The sequence below is a fragment of the Saccostrea cucullata genome, unplaced genomic scaffold (assembly GCF_032062105.1).
Source record: "Saccostrea cucullata isolate Sc308-1 unplaced genomic scaffold, CSIRO_AGI_Scuc_v1 ctg96, whole genome shotgun sequence".
Classification (NCBI taxonomy): domain Eukaryota; kingdom Metazoa; phylum Mollusca; class Bivalvia; order Ostreida; family Ostreidae; genus Saccostrea; species Saccostrea cuccullata.
Window position 1 is genome coordinate 323,472 of NW_026928943.1, and position 25,238 is coordinate 348,709.

The 25,238-nt window shown below is 34.3% G+C and overlaps 2 protein-coding genes across 4 annotated transcripts; one reads left to right on the plus strand and one right to left on the minus strand.

Moving 5' to 3' along the window:
- Positions 1 to 307: 307 nt before the first annotated feature.
- On the minus strand, positions 308 to 10,166 carry LOC134279345 (myotubularin-related protein 14-like). The gene is made up of 18 exons (XM_062761733.1): positions 9,959 to 10,166; positions 9,227 to 9,283; positions 8,947 to 9,056; positions 6,214 to 6,322; positions 5,870 to 5,945; positions 5,602 to 5,764; positions 5,401 to 5,474; positions 5,053 to 5,123; positions 4,694 to 4,771; positions 4,339 to 4,402; positions 3,834 to 3,996; positions 3,588 to 3,624; positions 3,401 to 3,468; positions 2,925 to 2,983; positions 2,404 to 2,533; positions 2,084 to 2,263; positions 1,854 to 1,955; positions 308 to 943 (listed from the first exon to the last, which is right to left on the minus strand). Exons 1-18 carry the CDS (start codon positions 10,058 to 10,060, stop codon positions 754 to 756), a joined length of 1,833 nt encoding a protein of 610 aa, XP_062617717.1. The 5' UTR covers positions 10,061 to 10,166; the 3' UTR covers positions 308 to 753.
- A 20-nt stretch (positions 10,167 to 10,186) lies between these two features.
- On the plus strand, positions 10,187 to 23,350 carry LOC134279346 (mitochondrial tRNA-specific 2-thiouridylase 1-like). Of its 3 annotated transcripts, none has more exons than XM_062761734.1 (8): positions 10,187 to 10,385; positions 13,934 to 14,099; positions 14,260 to 14,444; positions 15,536 to 15,708; positions 15,837 to 15,890; positions 20,433 to 20,499; positions 22,085 to 22,191; positions 22,688 to 23,350. In XM_062761734.1, the coding sequence occupies exons 1-8, from the start codon at positions 10,295 to 10,297 to the stop codon at positions 23,030 to 23,032; spliced, it is 1,188 nt and encodes a 395-aa protein (XP_062617718.1). In that variant the 5' UTR covers positions 10,187 to 10,294; the 3' UTR covers positions 23,033 to 23,350. The 3 variants fall into 3 exon arrangements, with proteins under 3 accessions (XP_062617718.1, XP_062617720.1, XP_062617719.1); XM_062761736.1 differs by lacking the exon at positions 10,187 to 10,385 and adding an exon at positions 11,933 to 12,152; XM_062761735.1 differs by lacking the exon at positions 10,187 to 10,385 and adding an exon at positions 11,933 to 12,146.
- The last annotated feature ends 1,888 nt before the right edge of the window (positions 23,351 to 25,238 follow it).

Here is a 25,238-nt window from a genome sequence, read left to right on the forward strand (position 1 = left end):
TTGAAAACCTTTTGCTAGACAGTCTTCAATCTTGATTTTTCCAGGCGCATATGACAACTATCAAAGGTTCAAAGGTCAAACTACATAAGACAGGAATTTTGAAAATCCTTTACACTTAATTTTTTTTAGGGAGATGATCCCTGCTGCCTTAGTGTGTGTAGAGGAGGAGGATATATTTGTTTCTCAAACATCTCATTTTTTCATCTCATGGAAAAAAATCAATGTTTGCAAAATTCCCTATAGAAAGGTCCTTTCTTAAACAATATGCACTCTTCTACCTACTTGAATATTAAATGACAAAAAAATATTATACATTAACAATAAAATGTATTTTCATATCATACATACACCCACATTTTCTCTAAAACATATACATCCAAGAAAATAAAATTTACAGCTTCCAGTCATCTTATGCAATGTTAACATCATGAAATATGACATAAAATGATATCACATAATATTATCACAAATACATCCTTTCTCGCTGGTTCAACTAAATATTTAAAACTGGCATACAATCTGCTACTCTAGTCCTTGACTTTAAGTCTAAAAGGTCCAGCAAAACACAGCACGGCGCTTCAATCAAGTAATCCTGTCAACAGCACTGTGTTATAATAAAGAAGTCCTCCCTACAGGGTGTTTAGCTAAAAAAAAAATAGTCCTGTAAAATCCTGGTGAGCTAAACAACAGAGGTCCTGTCAACAGAGCACTGTGCTACACTGAATAAAGGAGTCCTGCCAGTACAGCCATATGCTACACAACAGTAGTCCTGCCACTTCTTATTCCCACTTTCTCAGCAAACTGGTCCAGAAAATTAACAATACCTCCTGCTCCCCCAGATTTTGTAGCTATTTTATTAACATAAGCATTATGGAAGATCCTTCGCACTGCATCAAGTTTTTTATGTCTTGTACTTTCCACATATTCTATGGCTTCTTGGCAGCTGCAAAAAATATTTAAGACATAGAGAAAGATTTTAAAAAACTTCCTTCAATATCCATTTTAAATACAAAGACTGAGAACAGAGTTTCCGAAAACTATCGGTCCTACCGGCAAAACCGATAGAAAATCGAAATGTCCGATGAAATTCGCTACAGTATCGGTCCGTGTGACCGATTGTGGTGAGGGCTTGTCCTGATTAATTTATTGTACTATAATCTATTGCAATATCTTCATAAATGAAAAATTTCAATGCAGCAAGCTCCTATTCTTCGTAAATATCCATTATCTTATCCATTTTGCAGTTCTACTTGACTTATTTACTTCCAAAAACGATCGTTTTTTCCTAATCCGAATTTCCTCCATTCCTCTGTTATTGGTAAACACATGCAGTATATAGGTCATGAGGTGCAATGCCCACTGAGAAAACGTAAAGATAATTTTTTAAAATTTACTTTTATTTTGAATTTCTACTGCTATTTATATATGATTCAAATTTACAAGTGAGAATTAAACTTTAGATTTTAAAAAGAATTCTAGAAACCTTGAGAAGTTTTCTTTTTCAAGAATTAACTTTTTGTAATTAGTTGTTTCTTTCTCACAATATTTACTTGGGGCTAGTGACTTTATTGCTGCCACAAGCCTGTGTGACCTGGTGCCATGTTTGAATTAATCATAGTTGCATTTTATATTCCCGGTATCACAATCAGTGTTTGTGAGCCACAATTTTTTTACATATTCAATGCCATTTTCTTTGAATTACATCTGACATGAGGAATACACTGTATATTTTAAAATTTATTCGGACTGATAGAATATGTTTCGGACTGATAGAACACATTAAGTCATCAGTCCGAATGACTGATAGAAAAATTTGGTTTTCGGAAACTCTGTGAGAAGCAGAAATGACATACGAGCTGAGCCTTCCTGAGCTGCCACTGGATCCTACTGAATGTGGTGAATCATGGGAAGACACCAAACCCCTCAGACTGCCACAACTAGACACCACCTGCCAGCTACAGATCAAGCAAATTCTCATTATTTCATTGTATAGAAAATAGATCCTAAATGTAAACTTTAACATGCTATTAATTGTTACTGGAAACATAAGGTCCAAGAGCAATTTCTCCATAGCTAAATGTACCTTCCACAGCCTGGGGAGGAGGCCCGGGTGGTGTCCACTTTGCGGAGACTGTTGGGGACCGCCATTGGACTGGAGGAGGAGGAGGAGTTGGAATGGACGCTGCCATGGAGGGTGGTGGTCTCCATGGACAGTCTACTGGCCGCCGGGGAGTACCGGGCCGAGATACTCACACTGGGGTTACTAATCAAAGCAAAGGAGGAATGTACAATCATGTGGCCATGGTGCACTGGGACACGTAACTATTAAAGTATTTCTTCTTAGGAAAACAAAATTTGAGCACTTACTGGATGTGTAACTAGTATTTCTTGTTCAGCTCTTACCCATTTGATAGGTGAGAATCGTCCTCTGGATTTGTTGAGAAGAAAACAGGAGCATTCTCAAAGCTACAGCTACCTAGACTACTAATACTTGTGTTACTGCCTCGTATACTGAAGCGCCGATGGTCCGTATCTGTAAACAGAAATAACACAATTACTGAAGACAGGTGCTACTACTAAGAATAAAAGTATCTGCGACATCATACAAACATCATTATCTCCACCCTGATGGGATTACATGTAATAAAAATAACCGAAGATTCTGATGTTTTGAGAAAAAAAGCAAAAAGACTTTAAACTTTCTTCCACAAATCAATGGAATTTGAGATAATGAAGTTTAACTGTAATTTCAACATAGGTCATGTCTCAAAATATAAAAGCTTATGAAGTCAGCATAAAGTCTGATTTGTTATAACTCAGTACAATGTTAAGGCCTGGTTTACTATACATATACCATAACAAAGCTGACCTTACAAAACAGAGATTTCAGAAAGAAGCGAAGTTTAACATAAAAGAATACGGACCTAACAATACTCCATCCATATTGCACTCAGAATCTGTTCTGCTTACTTTCCTGAGATTACTGAAATTAATACAGAAAGTTTATTTATAGTCTAGAGAGAATTCTACATGTTGCTATACAGTAAAACTCGGTTATAGCGAAGTCGCTGGGACCTATGAAATCACTTCGCTATATCCGTAATTCGTTATATCCGAATAAGAAATTCATTAAATTTATATAGCTGGGGATCCAAGATAACTTCGCTATATCAGTGAATTCGCAATATCCGTGTTCGTACTAACCGAGTTTTACTGTATTTCTATTTTGTAATTTTCTAATCATTTTAATGCATATTTGTCATTTCAGATCACAGGCTATTACGAAAACAACTCAAGGAAATAAACTACATGTACACGTATATCAGATTTTAAGCAGGATATTTTAAATGCTGATTATATAAACTAGTTTTATGATTTATGAAACATCTTTATATCTTACCTAGGTGATTTGACTGAAAATTCCTCAGATGTAATGTAAGTCAGGAAATTGAAACAGAAGAATAAAATCTGTAAGATGGAAACAAAAATAAATTTAACAAATCATTTTTTTTCAAACTGTTCAATTTCAAGAACATTTTTAGAAATTTCTAGGCAGAATAATAACAACAGCTCCTACTCCATCTTACCTCTTCTCCTTTATTCACTCGATCAGGAAGATTGTGTCTGAAAGGGAGGTAACTCTAATCAATTTACAGAACTGGATGTGAGCAGTCGTGATAATAAGCATGCAGATCTGAAACTTTTCTGCTTACTAAAGTAGGATAATGAAAACAGGCAAATCTTAAATTTTTCTGCTTGTCAGATAGTAAAGACATCACTAAAACTGTACATACAAGCCAACACAGAGCTAAATGACAGTGTAAATGACTTACCCAAACAGATACCAGTCGTAGGCCAGAGTGAGGTATAAAATCTCGGATGGAGAGAGAGTGGCATGAGCAACGCCATCTGCCCACAGAGACAGGCGGAGAAGGGAGATAAACATGGGGGTGCGGTCCCACCCTGAGATACAATGGACAAGAATCCCAGTGTCCCCTGTAAAATGAGGAATCTGATATTCTAGTACACGTATTGATACGAAACACTACAACTGGCTAAGATATTACAATAACTGAAATTACTTTCCTATTCTGTCGCAAGTATCTTACAGATAGTGTGCAGGAAAGTAATTTATGTGATTTAATAACTTTTTAATGCTTGCCATGCTTTACAATTGCTTCAGTGTTTGTTTTTTTTTCTTTTTGCTGTATTTCTTTTAAGTGAAAAAATTGTACTTGTTTTACGATAAATAGAAATGTCACAAATTGAAACATAATCAAATTATGCTGAGACAATGTCATTGGATGTTTTAATAGATTTGAAGAAAAAAAAACATACCTTCTCTCAAGATGTGGATGAAGAGTTTCATGTAATTCTGTGTCAGTTGAATAAGATCCCAGGTCTAGAAGAAAGAGAAATATTTTCATAATGAGACAAAATTTTATTTACAGTATACAAATATATGTAATATAACGATGCTAATGGTTTGGTCATGTTTATCTTCTGCAGAAGTATTTTCAAGATCATATTTCTGAATGTTTGACCAGAATTGATAAAAAGTCACCCATTTATTAAACTTGTCCCTTATATTTCATGTTTTTATGGTAATAATTTTACGAAGAAGTTTTAAGTACATGTATTTAGAGACTAACTGTTATGTGGTATGTACCTTGAAAGCATAATAAAAACTCACCCTGTATTTTTTCCAATCAAGTCCAATCTTATTGAGTAATGAATCATCTGGAACGTCTAAGTTAGCATCAACATAATCCTACCAAATAATTTTAGATGTTGAGAAAAGCATAGTCATAAGTTAAGCTGACTGAAGAACAGAAATATCTATCTTACTCTAAAACAATTCTTATTTTTTATTTGCAATTCATATGGTAAGTTCAAAATCCATTTCTTATGTGAATGTTCTTCACAAAAAAAAATAAGAATACACATGTAATGGTTTGGGGCAAGAATTATTTGTAAGTGAAGGAAGATAAAGTATTTGAATTTCACAGATATTTCTTGCATGCGAATAATGGTTTACAACATGAAAAATACCTGGCTCCAATCAAATTTCATTGTTTCACCAAAATATGAATTATCTTTCCATTCTTTAAAAAATTCACAACCTGCAATAGAAATATGTTAATGAAGGCACATCCTTTGCATAGTTCCTTGTTGAAATGCACATTAAGTTATAGGAATTATCCGAGCAAAGAAAATGCTTTGAAATGCTCCAAAACAAGCCATTTTTAATTAAAAGTCATTGAAGCTTTCATTTCCTAATAAATCTATTTTTACACTATATCTCAGCAGGAATACCTGGATAGGGCCAGGGGTAGAGATAAAATACAGAAATCTGCATATCAATATATTACATTATAACATATATCTAAGCAGGAATACCTGGATAGGGTATAGATAAAATACAGAAATCTGCGTATCGATTTTCCTTGTCCACTTTTTCTGAGGAGGTGATACTGAAAAGAAAATGCAACAAGTTACTACCTCCTGGCTACCATTAAAATTTTCACAATAAATATTAATTAGCGCAAATAAAACAGCAAGGTTAAATATAATTCATAGCATATTCCTGTCACAGCTTACTTCATTCCAAATTTGACTTTCTTTTTTTCCACCATCAGATCACAGATATACTTGATAGACATTGTCTTGAGTAAATTAATGTCATGACCTCGGAATCGGTCAAACGTGTCCGCCCCCGTGCCCCCTCCACGGTCTGCTGCCTCTTCTTGGGGTCTATCTGGGGCTGAAGTAATGAGGTCAACTGTACAGTTACAAGCAACCAATCAGAACAATACTTGGGAGCATCACATTAATAATCTTTTTTACATAGAATAATTCAAACTCTTACCTGAAAAAAGGAAATCTAGACCAGTACGTCCAAACATTTCTGCACCACTTGCCAGTGTGGCAGAACGACAAATATGCTAGAAAAGATTCACAGTTTGAATGTATAATATATGGTGCATGAACATTAACTTCAACTTTTTTTTAAATAAACAAATATAAGATAATATATAAAACATTTTAATTTCCTGCATTCTTGAGAACAATTTAAAACAACATTCATTTTTTAAAATTACAATAAACGTGATTATCTTAGCACCACTTTCAGTAGGTTGATTACATATTATCTACAATTAGTGAACTGACTGGTGCAGTCCTGATTGTGTAATTAATTTCCATTCATCTCACCTTTCCCTCATACAGTATGACAGGCACAGCAAAACGAGATCGACATCGTGCGTAACGAGCTTGTTTGATGAGTTCTCGCATCCTGGGAATATCATACATACTCTGAACACTGTAATTTAAAAAAGTCTCTTACGTCAAAATAATTTTTACCAAAACAGAAAGATGTCCTGATAAGACCAATATTTGTACAGACACTGGCCAGGGACACATACAATCTTAGCATCCACCTTATGTGGTACATTTATTCAAAGATGCAACCCATCTACAAAGGTCTATCTTAATACAGCTGTACCATTTGAGAAAGCTAGGGTAGAAAATGATCTAAACACAGAATTTAACTTTGCCATGTTTGCCTCTACACACAGATGGACAAAAGCGTCAAAGAACATCCCCCTAAACCTTCATTGTTTTGATGATGTATAATTCAATACAAAATGCACACAAATATTTTTATGTAACTTTAAAAAAAAAAAATTGATGATCATTTTCATTATCCAGGTTTTAAAACTGTAATTCAAGGGCATTTTTAAAAAGACTATGATGATGTAAATTTTAAAAAAATATAATGCTTCCTTTTCCCTATAGTTTGTATTGGTGAAATGCAAAGTTTTATTAAAATTGTTATATAATTTTTCCTTATTACTGACCAAGGTTCAGTGTTAACATCCTTCCTGGATAACGTGACTTATTGTATTTGTCTGACTCGATCAGCTAAATCAGCAACCGACATATTTATATGCATAGTTGTTTCTGAGCTTATAAGTGAAAATTTCATAATTTATATGAACTTAAGAATTTTTTAAAAAAATATTTCTTGTTTTCAAAATATTGATAAAAAAACACATAAGAATTTTGTATTTATACATCTGTACATGTAGCACTAATTATGTAATACAAGTCTTTAATGTTAAAAGAGATCAATGAGCATGCAATTTTTTCATCACCATTTCATGTTCACTACTTAGGTAAATTATATGTCAATGACTGAACCAAACTTATGTCCAAGACATTTGGTATACTATGATTTATTCTTCTTAAATTTTTCATAAGTGAATTCTCCAATCCTGCTTTCATTATCAAAAAGGACTTCCTGAAAACTAAAAAATGTCAGAAATGAAGTAAAAAATTCAAAAAAAAAAAAACCCAAAAATTCTGGAAATGAAATGCAGCCAATATCATGTCTATTGACCAAGCACTGCAGCAGTAAGCAATGTCAAAATGTTTTGCTATTGTCTCTTCCTCATTTCCATCTATATCTGTATATATGACTTTGATTCATGTATAAAAATACACCAGGATAAGGAACTTTACACATGAACCAAATTATTATAAGAAATCATATCCATGTGAATAAAGGAAGCGAGATAAAATTATATTTATCCTGACTCAATTGAGTAAAAAAAATAATATAAAAGGGGTAAAAAATGAATTTCAGAAGTTTTAACACTTTAATATGAATATCTATGGGTTTTTTTTTTTTTTTACATTACTATGGTGATGTTTTTTTACATAACTAAGATGACTGGGGATATTTTATACTCTGTTGATATAGTCTAACAAGACCAGAAAATGAGGATCATTGTTACACTTTGAGAAATTCTGATCCCTCTGCAAAGTAACACCACAATATAGTGAAACATGGTTTTGACAAACACACTTTAAAATGAATTCAAGGAGAAGGGGTATATATAATTATTTGTCCCTGGCACTGACCTACATGTATAAGCCTCATTTACTGTAGGTGGTGCAGCAATGGTATAACATGTTCACTTTATCCTAAATCATTAGAGAAAAATCAAAGACAATAAGTTAATCGTAATATGCAGTCAGTCTACAAGATTCAAGTAAACATAGGTAATCAAAGATTATGAAGCTCGCGATCGCCTCAACAAATTCTGTGTATAAGCAAGACAAATTTCATATTTATATTTTTTTCTAGTTAATGTGCATCCCAAGATAAATAGTTTAACCACCACTTATAGTTAATTAGATATGAACCTGCTCCAAAATCTTTAACTTGTCCTTTAATCAAAATCATATTGATCAGTTACAAAATTCCAAGCAAGACAGAAAGTGTCCATCCTTTATAGATGCAACATCCATGCAAGTTTAATCATAACAGGCTACATAATTATAGAGCTACTCCGAAAAAAATTATCTTGTTCACTCATCTGGGAAATACAGGTCAAATATTCAGCATACGAACCAAGTTTAAAAGTGTCCATACCTAAAAACATCATCAATGCTAATATATCTAAAGAAAGGCTAAAATTCACTCATCTGGAAAATATAGGTCAAATACAGCATCTGAAGCAGAAAGGGAAATGTATACCCCTAAATGTATCATCCCTGCAATTTTGGTCCAGGTAGAGCTTATAATTACGTTAGAATGGAACCTTCTCCTAAAACTTTAACCTGGTCACTCTTCTGGAAAACACATAGGTCAGATTCAGCATCCAAAGCATTTCTGGTAGTGTACATCCCCAGATGTATCATTCCTGAAAGTTTGGTCCAGACAGGGCTTATAGTTACTTGGGAATAGACTTGCTCAAAAAATTGTAACCAAGTCACTCTTCTGAAAAATGTAGGTCAGATCCAGAATTCGATGCAAGTCTGCATGGTACTGTAAATCCCTAGATGCATCATCCCTTCAAGTTTGGTCTAGGTAGGGATTCCAATGACTACATCATGAACAATGTTAGGTGGCCGATGACACTCAGCTATAATACTTACTCGTCATATCTTTTCTTATTGTTCCTTTCATCCTCTGACAGTTGATACTCCAGAAAAACAACTTTACTAGGATAATGGCCGCACAGCTCACCACTAAAATTTTTAATCACCTGTAAATCAGAATGGATTATGTATTATGCTCTGTTCGGATGCCCATAACAGGGACTTACATACTAAGTACATAGGTTCCTACTTATACGTAAATTAAGCTCTTATTAATAATTTTTGTGACAAATAAATTGAAATAATTAGGAACATTGATAAAAATAATAACTCATACCGAATATCGATAGTCCTTTGAAAATAAAACAAGGCATCTCTCCATGATGAACTCACCCTGTAAAATATATTTTTTTATTAAAATAAAACAGAAACAACATCAAAACTATACACACATGTAAACATGTTTTCAGGAATTTAAATTGTCATTTCAGAACTGTTGAGATTGTATACTTTTAGATAGAATGTTCTATCGTTAAAATGATATTGTCCTACGGACCCGGTTTAACGATAGAATTCGTTCCGTGTATTCGTAATGTAGCAGAAAGAAACACGGGCGATAACTCGCATAGTGCATTTACTAGGAACACTAGAGACGAATGTAAACATATTTGAATCGAGAGAAAAACAGAGAAAATTAATTGGATTTTCGTCTTTATATTGGTTATTTTTTGATAAAAGGCATGAGCAATCTCAAGAAGGTTTGTTTTGATTATTTTGGTAGTTATTCCCAGTGCAAATCATTTTATATTCTTCAAAAATTTGCAATTTTTTAACAACGAGTATATGGGTGGTATTCTAACTGTGGTGAGGGCCTGTACCAAGACACAGTTAGATTATTCTAACTAGTATACTTTTATCTATAAAATCACAATTTAATTAAAACCACTCTTATCAAGTGTCATCAAAACATAATTTTAAGGTCCTATAGAAGATATCAGCCCTGAGTTTGAAATGTAAATGGAATCAAGAACATGTGTACTTCAGATATGTCTAAGAAATATAAAAATACCTCAATGTCGCCATCTTTTACTTTATGTGCAGTTTTCACACAGTGTTCTAAGAGATTATGAATATCCTCTGGTTTGATTTCGTCAGAAGACGGCCCACTCATTCTTTTGAGACTTTTGAACTCCAAAATCTCTACGAAAACGTGTTTGTTATTGACAGATCCTCCATGTTGCAACGATCACACGACTGTAAACTGGTGAAAGAGCACCAGTTAATACAAAAGAGTTCGCACAGCGGAGATAACTTCGTCTGCTTACAGGGAAAACGAAAGAAGGACAGACCGCGAAATTGATCAGGAGGGACGTGAAATTAATCAAATCATCAACTGAAGAACAAAATGACTGTGGTTAATTCGTTAAAAAGAGTTGTTTGTGGTGTTTCTGGAGGAGTTGACAGTGCTGTATCAGCATACGTACTTAAACAGAAAGGCATGTGGAGGATTTTTACTTTTCACTTCACATGCTTCATGCACGTGTACAGAAGTATTGTGCAACTGTAGTATATGCATGCAATATAAAAGTAAATTCTAGTTTTACTGTCTGAAGATAATTAAGACCTTTGTAGTGGTTCCTCCAACAATGAACACCACAGGGATCATTATGACCCTTTCGATAAAAAATTTTGAAGTCAAACTCAAAGAAGTTTAGGGATCAAAATGATTACTGTTCTGGTTTCAATCGTTTATTTGTTTTTATGTTTCCTTAGATCATAATTTGATTTGTAAAAAATGATTCAGTTAGTTGGAGGACTCCAGCTGCAGAACTGTGGCCCTTAACCCGAGATTCCTCTGATATAACCCCCACTTTTATAATGTGACTTTTGCAGGGGAGAGTCAGAGCGGAGGTATTGAAAAGTGGGAATTCGGCGACACCAGCTGGTGTCGCAACTCTGCCTACCATTTACAACTTTATTTCGTGGAGCTAACTCCCGAGACGCGAGAAATTAGTAAAAAAATTATTCTCCTACTTGTAAATCATCATTAATACAACGCTTTTGCTGTTTAAACGGCCCTATCACCGACAAATGATGCATCAGTTGAATTAGGTCACCTCCTCGCCATTCGACTTCTTTGCGCATGACGTCAGCACACAAATACACAAAATTCCAATCAGTTTGAATATAACACGTGCTCAAAACACGTGTGGACCTTTCGGTAAAATATTAAAGTGTTGTGAAAAAATGCATAAAACAACATAATGATGTATATTGATAAGGACAGCAACTGTCAAAAACGACTTCTATGCTAATATAAGGTAAAAAAACAGCATTAACACCAATCATATATTTTCACGTGATAGTTTGTGTATTTGTGTGTGACGTCATGCGCAAAGCAGTCGAATGGCGAGGAGGCGACATTATTCAAGTGATGCTTCATTTGTCGGTGATAGGGCGGTTTAAACGGCAAAAGCATCGTATTAATGACGATTTTCAAGTAGGAGAATAATTTTTTTACTAATTTCTCGCGTCTCGGGAGTTAGCTCCACGAAGTAAAGTTGTGAAAGGTAGGCAGAGTTGTGACACCAGCTGATGTCGCTGATTTTCAATATGGCCTCCGCTCTGACTCTCCCCCACACAAGTCACAATATAAAAGCGGGGGTTTTGGTCAGAGGAATCTCGGATTATGTAGCCCTCTGCTTGAGAAATATTGGGACAGATAAAGCAGAGAGCTACAGATTCAAGCATTGTGAAAAACCGATTTATGCAGTCTTTTTTGGTCGCTCACCCCGGGTATTATTTCTTGTGATTTAATCTTTTCTTCACTTGAGAAATAGTGTGTAGTAATTTATTGTATATGTTACTCCCATTTTCTGGCAAGCATGTGTTCATAGAAATATATTTTTACACAGGATCTCCAACATGGACGTAGGAATGGACAATTTTTATAATCGATAATTCAAAACCATTAAGTGCTCTTAGGGACCATTGAAAGGTAAATAAAGTATGAAGATTAATTGTGAAATGAAATATATGCTCAATTATCGGATATCATTCTTAAAGCATGGGAATTAAGTTAAAAATACAAGAAATAGTACCTGAAGTGAGCGACCAAAAAGTGGAGGCGTAAGTCGAAGATTTTTACAGTGCTTGGAACTGTAGATCTCTGCTTATCTGCCAAATTTTCTCAAGCAGAGAGCTACAGATCTGCAGCTAGGAAGACAGGTGTCAATCAAGAGTTGGCCTCTGAACATGTGAGTGTAAGTTTTAATCTTATGCAGAACTGTTGGTTAATACTTTGAGCTTTGCGGAGATTTTTTGATTACCAGCTTCATTAGGCGCTTCTAACAAAGCCAAACTGAAACAAGATGTGTTAGTGAAACACTATGCACCCGATGGTAACACAAGTCTGGAGTGGGACATAGACTGAAGTGGTATACACTTACCCTTGACAGAGCAGTTATTGTGGGCTAGGTTAAAGTTGACAGACAGACAGGACAAAAACAATATATCCCCAAGATCTTTCGATTCAGGGGCATAAAAAAATGATAGGCTGACATAATTCAGATTTTTTATACAGACTTCTAGTTATTTTTAGAATTGAATAGATTGTTGTTGGAAAAAGTTTAAAAGTTAATGTTTAAGCAACAGTTTATTCTGGAAAAATTGTATGTTAGCTTTAAACATTGAACTGGATGGCTAATTATATATTTTGCATATTTTTTGCTGCATCATGATGACAGTCCAGTCCAATACGAAAATTCGTAATATTACGAAGAAACGTAAGATTACGAAAAAGCGTAATATTACAAGTTATCGTAATATAAAACTTATATTACAATTTTTCGTAATGTAGTTAAATTATGAATACGTGTAATATAGCAGATTGTAAGAGACTATATTACGAGTTTTTGTAATCCAAGACAAATTCAAGCATTGCAAGAAATTGAGTGGTGGGTAGCAAAGTATGACGTCAGTAATATATCAGATTCCCTGGCTACTGATAGCTTGCGGTCAGTTTAGTCAGTTATGCCTATCAGAAAGCACGGAAATTCAAGAAGAAAGTACCGCCAGCGATGGGTGAGTGGACAATTTCTTTTATTATTCTTTTATAGGAATTTTCCCAAGGATAAGACCAATTTTCCAGTAAATTTCAATATTTTAAGCATGTCGCATTGGTCTGTATCAGAACTCCCTACTTTTCTTGCGAAGTCTACCCTAAAAATCACACCCTCGTCTCATAATTCAACTGTTCGTGCAATTCTTATTGAAATACACAGAATTCAAATCTCAGTAAGAGTCGTACAAGTTATCGCCTGTGACATCTCGTAGTAAACGTCATACTTTGCTACCCGCCACTCAATTTCTTGCAATGCTTGAATTTGTCTTGGATTACGAAAACTCGTAATATAGTCTCTTACATCAGCTATATTACGCGTATTCGTAATTTAACTACATTACGAAAAATTGTAATATAAGTTTTATATTACGATAACTTGTAATATTACGCTTTTTCGTAATCTTACGTTTCTTCGTAATATTACGAATTTTCGTATTGGACTGGACTGTCATCATGATGCAGCAAAAAATATGCAAAATATATAATTAGCCATCCAGTTCAATGTTTAAAGCTAACATACAATTTTTTCCAGAATAAACTGTTGCTTAAACATTAACTTTTAAAAATTTTCATATTGGACTGGACTGGATGACTCTAAAAGTGATGTTTTGGAGGCTTAGGAGATCTTATATGTGTAAATTATGTAGAGATTTGCATCAATTTAATCACATTTGCGATGAAACTGTTCAAACTGCCAAATGACTGTAATTTTATTGTTCTAAAAATATTATATAATTGTGAAGAGAAGAACCAGGATTAGAAAAGAAAAAAATGGGGCCCCAGAATCACTTTTACTCAGATGCTCTTTCACACTGAGCTCCCTGGCTCCCATCTGGCAAAACTAATTGACAGCCAAATTTTTATTTTTGTAGAATTTGCTTATATGTAAAGATTGTGATGATTATATTATCTTTTATACAGGTTATGAAGTAATAGGGTTGTTTATGAAGAACTGGGATGAGAAAGATGAAAGTGGACAGTGTTCGTCAGACCGCGACAAAGATGACGCTAAGTTTGTTTGTCAACATATCGGGATTCCATTCCATGAAGTGAATTTTGTTAAAGAATATTGGAATGATGTATTTAGGTACAGATTAGGAATGGCTAATTTAATTGTTTCCATATTTACTCTTGTAAGACACAAGCTTTAATATTATAACTTCTAAACTAACTTTGAATTGTACATGTATCTGTTTAATTTGAAAAGTGTAAGTACATTGAGTAGCATTTTTATTTCATCTTTCAAGTCCATTCCTTAAGGAATACCAAACTGGCAGTGTGCCAAATCCTGACATTGTGTGTAACCGACTGATCAAGTTTGGTGTATTTCTGAGGTATGCCCAGACACAGTTCTCTGCCGATGCTGTCGCTACAGGACACTATGCTAGGACTTCAGTGGGAGAAAATCTACTCTCAGGAGAGTCTAATCATGGTATTTAAAATACTTAATGTAAATATCATTGGCAAAGAATTTTTTCAGAGTTTGTTGATGATTTAAAATATTTTAAGTTGTGGATCAAATTGCCATAGACTTTGCCTGAAGTTTGATTTTTCAGCAATATTTCAAATCAGGATTGCAAGAGTTTTTATGCCCCCCTTAGAAGAAAGGAGGGCATATTGCTTTGCTGCTGTCTGTTGGTCTGTCGGTCCACTTAGTTTCCGTTCATTTTCTTCGCAACCGTTGCACATACTGAAATGAAATTTGGTATACAGATATATCACATGAATATCTAGATCAGGTTCTGTTTTGGGTATGATCGCACCATTTTTGACAAAGTTGTGCCCCTTGGACTTAGAAAAATTTAAATTATTTGCAGTTTCCGTTCATTTTCTTCGCAACCGTTGCACATACTGAAATGAAATTTAGTATACTGATATATTACATGAATATCTAGGTCAAGTTCTGTTTTGGATACAATCGTGCCATTTTTGACAGAGTTATGCCCCTTGGACTTTGAAAAATTTCAATTATTTGCAGTTTCCATTCATTTTCTTCGCAACCATTGCACATACTGTAATGAAATTTAGTGTACAGATTTATCAGAGGTAAATCTAGGTCAAGTTCTGTTTTGGGTACGATCGCACCATTTTTGTCAGAGTTATGTCCCTTGGACTTAGAAAAATTCCAATTTTTGGCAGTTTCCATTCATTTTCTTTGCAGAGGTTGCAGATACTGAGATGAAATTTGGTATACAGATTTATCAGATAAATATCTTGATCAAGTACTGTTTTGGGTACAATCGCACCATTTTTGACGGAGTTATGCCCTTTTGGATTTAGAAAAATTCCAATTTGGGGGAGGGGGGCATAAGTGTTTTACAAACTTCTCTTATTTTTATATATCCTTAATCCTTACTCAAAATTTCTAAAAGTTTAGCTCAAACTGACAAAGGATAGAGACATAGTAGTCAAAATACTTCAAAATCAATATTTTAGTACGAAATATTATATTGGAGTTTTATATACCTGTATTTTGCTGTCCCATTGCAATCATTAAGATAAGTTGTTAATCTTATCTGTCAGGTGTGAAGTTATTGAAAGCTGTAGATTCCTGGAAGGATCAGACATATTTCCTGTCACAGATTCCCCAGAAGGCTTTACAGAGAGCACTGTTTCCTCTTGGGGGTCTTCTGAAATCAGAGGTCAAGCAGATAGCTTCAGAAATAGGTCTCCAGAAGATTGCCAGGAAAAAAGAGGTCAGTATTGCAGCAAGCCATATGTTTCTTCCTGTTACTGCATTAAAACTTTGAAAACTACCAAGCAGCTTTTATGTTTAAGAAGAATATTGATTCAAAGAAATAATTGGATTTTTTCTAAATTACAGAGTATGGGTATTTGTTTTGTTGGCAAAAGAAAATTTCCCTCATTTATAGGAGAGGTAAGAGTTGATGAAAAGAGAGAGAGGGCCATATATAACTGGTCTCGATCAGTTGGATATATTAATTTTTCAGCCATAAAGCAACTTTAATTTAGAGTGTCCATGGATTTTTTTTGAAGAACTCTTGCAAATATTTTGTAGATTAATCATACATGTATATGAAAATGCTTAGTATAGAAGATTACATATCTACCATCTAAATGGTTTTTACCGTATAAGTGGAAATTTTAGCGAGTTGCAAATTTAGCGATTTGTCCTGAAAATATGGTATTTTATTTTTAGCGAGAAGTAATTTTAGCGATTTTAAAATGCTCACTTATGAAGCTGTTACAAATAAAACAGTTTATTTTTAGCGATATTTAATTTTATTGATCTCAGAACCCTTGCTAATAATGCCACACAGGATGAAAAGCCAGATTTCCCAAAATTGGAAACCAGGTGGAAATATATGGGAATCGTGACATCAGTAGTTTCCATATAGTTTCCATTTTATGGAAACCACATAGTGGTTTCCACATAGATTCCCAACATGGAAACAATCGACCTGTGGTTTCCCGTAAGTTTCCCAAGATGGGAAACCATGGAAACATGCCTCAGTGGTTTCCATATAGATTCCCGACATGGAAGCCATCAATCTGTAGTTTCCCCCATGTTTCCCAGGTAGGGGAACTTTGAAATTATATCTCATACTAATTTCCACCTATATGTACTTTTCATTTTACAAAAAGTTAAGTACTAGTGTTTTCTGAGGTTACCACATTTTTTCCCGATTATAGAATTTTTTCAATCGTGTACACATACTGTATCAAAAGAATGAACTCCCCCTTCAAACAGTAAAAATAACAAGAAGTGTATTTATGTGTGATAAAATTAAATATTTCATGACCGTGAACGCAAATCAATTTTAAATTGGATTTATCACATTAGTCTTGGTAAACTCGTATAGAATGCCTGAATTGGAATAGAGAACTTGAAGAGTAAGTGCAGTTATATAGAAATCAATCATAAAGAGATAAGTTGCGATTACTGATTAAAAGATAAAATACAGAAGAGTAAGGAATGAGGTGGGGGTCTGAGTATTATAATTGTAGTATTTTGCTATAGTAAATATTGTTTAAGATACAACTGCACTTTTTTTTTTTTAGTTTATTTATTTATTTATTATTATCTGTTTCTTGTCATTTTTTTCTTGGGAAGCCCCCCCCCCCCCTCCTAAAAAAAACATGTTTGAAAATGGTGTGTAACTACGGGCAACTGTCCTCTCGTGCCATATCAGGTGGATACACGTGCCGCGAAGACACCTGTCACTGTGTATTTTTTGTATATTCTATGTGATTTGAGAGGGTTTTCTACCTACAGGGAACAATGGACTGTTGTCAAGCATGTACACACACAGTCTCCGCAAACTCGTTTAAAATTAAGATGATGATTTGTGTTTTTATCAATCATTTTAAAAATTATTGTATAATAAATCATAAGTTATACAAGAGAACATAATTTTATTCATAAAATAACCTACATTTATTTTAAGAAGTTCAATGAAAGAACAAACTATTTTGAATTTCGATTTCAATGTTCATTACTGATTTAAAATAAAACTATCCTGTTTAAAAATTAAATAATTTTCTATAGGTATAGAATAAATATAAATTCTCATCGTGTATAATTATATTAAATCATAATCACTTAAAAGATCAATGACATTAAAACAGTATTTAATAGTATTGTTGATGTTTTGTGTTAAATTTGTAATCCAACTACAAAGTTTAAAATATCAGAAAAATATTCATATAAAAAACATTTTATTTTAATTTCTTTTTAATTTAAATATGTTCGCAGATCCCTGTGTAGTAAATGTCTGCACTTTTCGCATGAAACTACAATGATGTAGGTCCTGAATGCACAAGTATATTTAACAAAACCATTTTTCCCCTTCAAAGGCCATTGCTCTACATGTAGCTAAAGAAAAATCTATAATATTTTACATTATTTTGTTTTCCTTAAGAACAACTTACGGCTTTTGATGTATAGTGCAGACTAAGGCAATCTATTAAAAGCATTAATTGTATAATTGTATTACTGTGCATTTTCTGTTGATATCATTATATAAAGATGTGAAGTTTTTCAATACTACTACAAACATTTCTTTATCTACGTTGTCAACTACTTTATTTCTATTCTACATGCTGTAAATTACTCTTTTAAAAAAAATATGCATATTCTTAAATTTGACTAGACTCAAACTACAGGCCTGTCGGAAAGTAATTTCCGTTTGGGTAATAAACTTACCGGGAATTTTTAGCTCACCTGAGCCGAAGGCTCAAGTGAGCTTTTCTGATCACATTTTGTCCGTCGTACGTCCGTCCCTCCGTCTGTCCGTCTGTAAACTTTTCACATTTTCGACTTCTTCTCAAGGACCACTGGGCCAATTTTGACCAAACTTGGTACAAAGCATTCTTGGGTGAAGGGGAATTTAAATTATCAAAATAATGGGCCAAGTCCTCTCACAAGGGGAGATAATCAAGAAAAGACAAAAATAGGGTGGGGTCATTAAAAAATCTTCTCAAGAACCACTTGGTCAGAAAAGCTGAAACTTATGTGGAAGCATCCTAGGGTAGTGTAGATTCTAAATTGTTCAAATCATGACCCCCGGGGGAAGGGCGGGGCCACAATGGGGAATCAAAGTTTTACATAGAAATATATAGGAAAAATCTTTGAAAATCTTCTTCTCAAGAACCACTGGGCCAGAAAAGCTGAAACTTATGTGGAAGCATCCTGGTATAGTGTAGATTCTAAATTGTTCAAATCATGACCCCTGGGGGAAGGGCGGGGCCACAATGGGGAATCAAAGTTTTACAACGAAATATATAGGAAAAATCTTTGAAAATCATCCTCTCAAGAACCACTTGGCCAGAAAAGCTGAAACTTATGTGGAAGCATCCTGGTATAGTTTAGATTCTAAATTGTTCAAATCATGACCCCCCGGGGAAGGGCGGGGCCACAATGGGGAATCAAATTTTTACATAGAAATATATAGGAAAAATCTTTGAAAATCTTCTCAAGAACCACTGGGCCAGAAAAGCTGAAACTTATGTGGTAGCATCCTGGGGTAGTGTAGATTCTAAATTGTTCAAATCATGACCCCCGGGGGAAGGGTGGGGCCACAATTGGGAATCAAAGTTTTACATCGAAATATGTAGGAAAAAACTTTGAAAATCATCTTCTCAAAAACCACTGGGCCAGAAAAGCTGAAACTATGTGCACATGGAAGGATCCTGGGGTAGTTTAGATTTCAAAATGTCTAAATTATGATCAGCGGGGTAGGGTGGGGATGCATTATGTATTACAAGGGGGAAATCTGGTAAAAAACAGGATGGCAAAGCTGCTCAGGTGAGCGATGTGGCCCATGGGCCTCTTGTTTAGTAGCATACCTTACCAAATTCCTTAACTAAAAAAGTGCAAAGAAGAGATACAGAATGGGACCAGCTAAAGCTGTGTGCGTAAACTCACAGCCCTACACATTAACGAGTATCTAGATAGTTGATGACTTTTGACACAATCTTTCCAATGACCTCACTTATACCGGTCACGACTAAAATACTGAATTGAAATACTGTTAATTTTTCCTTCCTTTGATTAGATATTAGTTTTGTTCCACCTTGTGATAACTTTCCTTAAAAAAAAAGGTTTTTGACATTCTGATACATTAAACAATTTTACATGTTAAAATCACCTCAACCAGTTATAATATATATTGATAGCAGGCTCAGAATCTAAACCAAAAAAGGAGGGAGTTCAATAAGTTTTTTAATCCAAACAAGAAAAAAAAATCAGCTCTGATGGTATTTTGTCTTAATTTTTCACAAGTGTATCCTATTCTACCATACCTCACTCAGGCTGATTCTTTCTACTAAAAGCATTTTAAATTAGCAATTTATTTTTAAACATGTTAAACACCGAACTTTTCAATCATCACTATTCAAAATAGAAAAAAAATACTATTCTTTAATAGTAGCTCATTTTCATGTCTTTTTTGGATTCCTGTGGAAAGTTCACAATTTTAAAAAAAAATGTACCTTTAAAGGTTTAACATCTTTTTGGATGACATTATAAATTACAACCGTTTAAAGTAGCGGGGGTGGGGGGGGCATATACTTTCAGCTAGGACAGCCACTACCAGCAACCAAGCCCCGAAACCCCCATCCCGAAATCAAATAATTTGAGGTGTTACGCCAGAAACAATTTTTTTCTCTAAGTGGCACATGCATTATTGATGTTCGGGAAACTTCAGGTTTACAGAGGTTTCCATTGTTCCGGATACCTTATGGAATCAGAGCATAGTAGTTTCCGTGTCACGGAAACTTGGCAGAATAGCCTGGCCTCTGCTGCGGAAACCACTGGGAAACATGATGTAAACTTGAGGTTTCCATGTGGTTTCCATAAAGTTTCCCATAATGGGAAACCGCTTTTTTCACCCAGTGCCAAAATTAAATCCTCGCTAAAAATTCTGCTTATACGGTATCACTTTGTCACATTTTTCAGTACATTGAACCAAAACCGGGTAATATCATCAATGTAGAGACTGGAGAAGTAGTGGGGACTCATCATGGTAAGTTTTACATTAAACATTTAACAATGGTGAACATGATTAGATATTAAAAAAGTAAAACAATTAAAAATGATATATATGTTATAATAATCTTGATTTATAAAGAAAACAAATCATTTACATTTACCACCTGGTTAAAATGTTCAACAATCGATAAGCTCATTTGGTGCCAATTTATATTTATGTTAAAATTTTCTCAGTAAATTTGAAATGAAAATTAAAAAACAAGATGTGTTTGTGAAACACTGATGCCCTCATGGCAGCTTTTGGTGAGGGTTGACATTTCCCAAACCCAAAACTCAAGGTCAAAGTCAAAGTAATTGTTGGTATCCAAAGAAAGGTCATGTCCTAAGGAATTAACCTGTGAATATGAAAGCCATTGCACCAACTCTTCAAAAGGGATCAAGGTTTAATTTTTTTTAAATGGGTCAAACTCTAAGGTCAAGGTCAAAAGGCCAAAAATATTTAACCCATTGAAAGGTCCACAATGAAAACAGATGTGACATATAAAATCCCCAGTCCCAACTGTTCAAAAGTTATGGCCTAGGTTAAAGTTTTGGTATTTTTTGTAAAAGTGGGTCAAACTCCAAGGTCAAGGTCAAGAAGTCAAATTTGGTTGTACCCAGAAGAAAGGTTTTGTCTCAAGGAATACACCTGTGACATATGAAAGCCATAACCTCACCAACTCAAAAGTTATTGGCAAGATTAAAGTTTTGTAGATAAACACACAGACAGATGGACGGACTGGACAAGCACTACATGTTATATACAATGTACCCCAAAATCTTTGATTGTGTAGGTGTAAAAGCTCTTTCCTGTTGCAATAATCTGTATCACAGAAAAAAAGTTGTTTTTCTTATTAGCTCCCCTTAGCTGATCAAAAGGCACTTTGGGAATGGACCCCCCCCCCCCTTTCCATTTTTTAAAATTGGGGATTGATGTTTTTTCCCCTTATTTTTATGCCCCCATAGTCAAAGATTCAGGGTTATATCATTTTTGCCTTAATGTGATTCCAAACTATTTCCATTTCGAATTTTTTTCTCTGTGATAACTCTTTGAAAGTTAGCGGAGTTGATTTCTTGATAATTCTACCGGAATGTAAATTAGGCAGGTCAATAGGTCAGGAGCTAAGGAGGCCTAATATGCATGCAAATCTCGTGCGCATCTGTCTTTGTGTCTGACGCCAAGGAGGCCAAATATGCATATAAATATTGTGCGGCTGCCTTTGTGTTTTGACGTCAATGGGCGAGGACTATTGAAATTGGCATGGGAGTCCTCGTGTAGTTTAAATCTATATCTACATTTTTAAAGTCAAAATCTATAATTTTATTTTACAATGAAATGGAAATATAAGGAATCACTGTCTAGTTAGTATAGTATGCCAGGGACATCAACGATAGTGGGAAACATGAGATAATTTATGCATAACGGCTTCGCCCGTTATGCAAATTATCCCATGTTTTCCACTATCGTTGATGCCGTGGCATACTATACTAACTAGACAGTGAGTCCTTAGATAAATGTTATACAATTAATGTATAACATTCATGCTTTCATAAATTCAGTGATTTGTTTATTTCTGCAGGCATTCATCATTACACTTTAGGACAGAAGCTTATTCATGTTAACCATGGCCGCTTTGGAAAATGTTTTATTGTGGATAAGGACAGAATTACTCAGGATGTAATCATTGTAAGACCTTCTTTAATACTTACATGCTTAAATTAAGGTACCCTTGTGATAACAATAAGAGAGAGTACAATGATAAAATTAATAAGTACCGAGTATACTATACTAAATTTACTGATCAGGCAGTATTAAACTTACCTGCCTTGCTTCTTAAGTTTTTTTTGTTCCAAGTCTAATATTGTCCAGAATTATATACTGTAAAAGTACTTTTTTCCGCGTGGTATTAATTTACGCTATGTAGGCGATCACAAATTTTCCGCGGAAATTTGTCCTAGCGTACTTAATGTAAATGCAAGGCATATAGTGATAGTGTTAGAAATCCGCATAATTTTCTACCCGCGGATCAAACAGAAATTGGGATTCCGCGGAATTATGACCCCGTGGAAAAAAGTACTTCTACAGTATTTAAATTGCTTTATGAATAAAGTTCAAAGTTTGTAGAATCATTGAGTCTGAATTATTCCTGCTCAAAACATTTTATTTGGTTTTCTCTTTTTAGGCCCCAGGAACCAATCACCCAGCATTATTTAATCAGGAATTCTATACAACATTACCTTACTGGATACACCAGGAACCAGATGGCTTTAGTGAAGGGAGAAGCTGTGTTCTGGAGTGTCGGTTCCAGCGGACATATGTACCTGTTACCTGTATAGTAACCAGGTGTGATAAAGACCAAGTGAGGGTGACACTGAATGAACCAATGCGTGCTATCACCCCGGGACAATACGCTGTGTTTTACCATGGGGAGGAGTGTCTAGGGAGTGGGGTCATAAATACGAGGGGCCCATCTGTATATGAGCTTCAGCAAAATAAGGAAAGGAAACAAAATATAAAAGTTTCTTAGTGCTTAGTGTTGGATTAGAATAATTTTTTAAGGTATTGTTAGCTAATTTTTTGCTATTGTTTGATATTTGCATTGTTTGTTTCTAATGCTCTTTTACTTTTTAACCTGTTTCATACTGCTTATTTTATAGATCTGTATCTGTTTTGAGTGAAGATTTGAAGCAGTAAATACATAGAAAGAGATATACGTATGTTAAATAGGGAGCACCTACACATCAAACATTATCTTCTTGGTAATTGTTTTGATGCAAAATGTAGTCTATGTCCCAGTAGATCATTATTGTTTTATTTTTGAATTGGAAGTTACATTGTCTACAAAAGCTATACCGTAAATCTGGAAATTTTTACTGTAGATAAATTTTTAGCAAATTTGCGCGTGCATTGAATTCGCAAAAATATTTTTCTTAAAAATAAATCAACATGCGAAGAATTTTTTTTCTGAGAACTCGTGTCTTTTTTTAACTCAGTGAATAGGTGTCGGTAAGCACTGGTCATTTTTAAAAGAAACCTGTTTACACTAGTCTACTATAACTACAAGTTAATTACCCGTGCGTAAATTGCCCTCATTATATGCAATATCGTCAGATGATTTGACAAGCACTGAGGCGGTATGCCCCTTTTTAATTATTTTAATCAATTAATTTGCCAATAAAGAGAGAACTGTCATTTTATCTAACCGTTCATCAACACGGGCGATAACTCAAACTACTAGAAAGTTCCAAATGTAAACGCGGCGTGTAAATTTTAGGTGAGAAAAACCAAACGTTGAGAAAATTAGTAATATTTTTTCTTCATTTGGATTATACTTTAGGTTAAAAGGCTGAAATGTTTTTTACACTTGAGTTAGAAATTATTTTCAGTGCAAATTAATCCTTTTGTATTTTTATCAAAATTGTTTCGGAGCGATTTTGCAATATCTTGCCACGTTGTGGGTATATTGGTGGTATTCTAACTGGGCATATTATTTGAAACATAACCTGATATGAAAATCTTCAGTGATTTTAATTTTTAGCACCAGTGACAATTCGCAAAAATTTGAAGCGTAAAAATTAATCAACAGCTTTTTGACCCAAATTCGCAAAAATAAATCGACGTAAAAATTTCCAGATTTACGGTAGTTTGTAAGTTGCTGGGTGAGTGGCCCTTTTAGGTACCTGCTGTCTTGGACTACAGCATCTATTATTTTGGCCATGCTTTCTAAAAGCAGTTAGGGAAACATTTCCTTCTTTCTGACTCTTTTCATGCCTGACCTTACAGATAAGCATGATTAACAACAAAAAGAATGACAAAATCCTTTGAAGACCCTTTGGCTTTTGTGCCAAAGTTAAAATAAACTGTCATTTCATTGTCATCAACAAAGTGTGAGTTCCAATATTTAGATTCCTATTTGTTTTTTCTTTGATGACTCTTTGAAAGTTAGGTGAATTGATTTATTGATCATAACACCTGAATGTAAATTTTGCCTGGTGAAAGGTGAAGTGCTTTATGTCAATCTCCTTGCGACTGTCTTTGTGTCTGACTTCAGTGGGCTGGTACTATTGAAATTAATATGGGAGGCCTTGTGTATCTTAAATCTATTAGACAGCATTAAAAAATATTTACTATTTTATTTGACATATAAATGTAAATAAAAAGAATCACTGTCTTATTTGTTGGGTATGCCAGGGACATCAACAGCAGTTGAAAACATCGGATATTTAATTTATGCATAACAGGCATTGAGCGTTATGCAAATTATCCCATGTTTTCAACAACCGTTGATGCCCTGGCATACCCAACAAAGTAGACAGTGATTCCTTAAATAAAATCTCTGAAATGAGGATATAGCAGCTTTGCCAAAGGGTAAATTCACAAAATCTCTTGGAAAAGAGTGGAATTATGTTGCTGTATCCTGTTGACTGTCCTTGTTAAAAAGCCCCATAAACAATAAGTCACGGAGCTTATTTTCATGTGTCCATCAATTTCCAGTGTCTGTTCCTGTGCTTTTTGTCAGGTCAGCTTTGATATGGAAATGGATTAGAGCATTTGCACATGAATAGAGTCTGTTGGTTGTATTTATATTTGAAGAATGCACACATTTTATGAAATAGAATTTTAGCAAACAGAGATACGGGAGAAAATATAGAATAACCACAAAATAAATAATTCAGAGTAATTGATGACATACATTTAGTCATTATCTATATATACATTGAAATCAAGCTGGT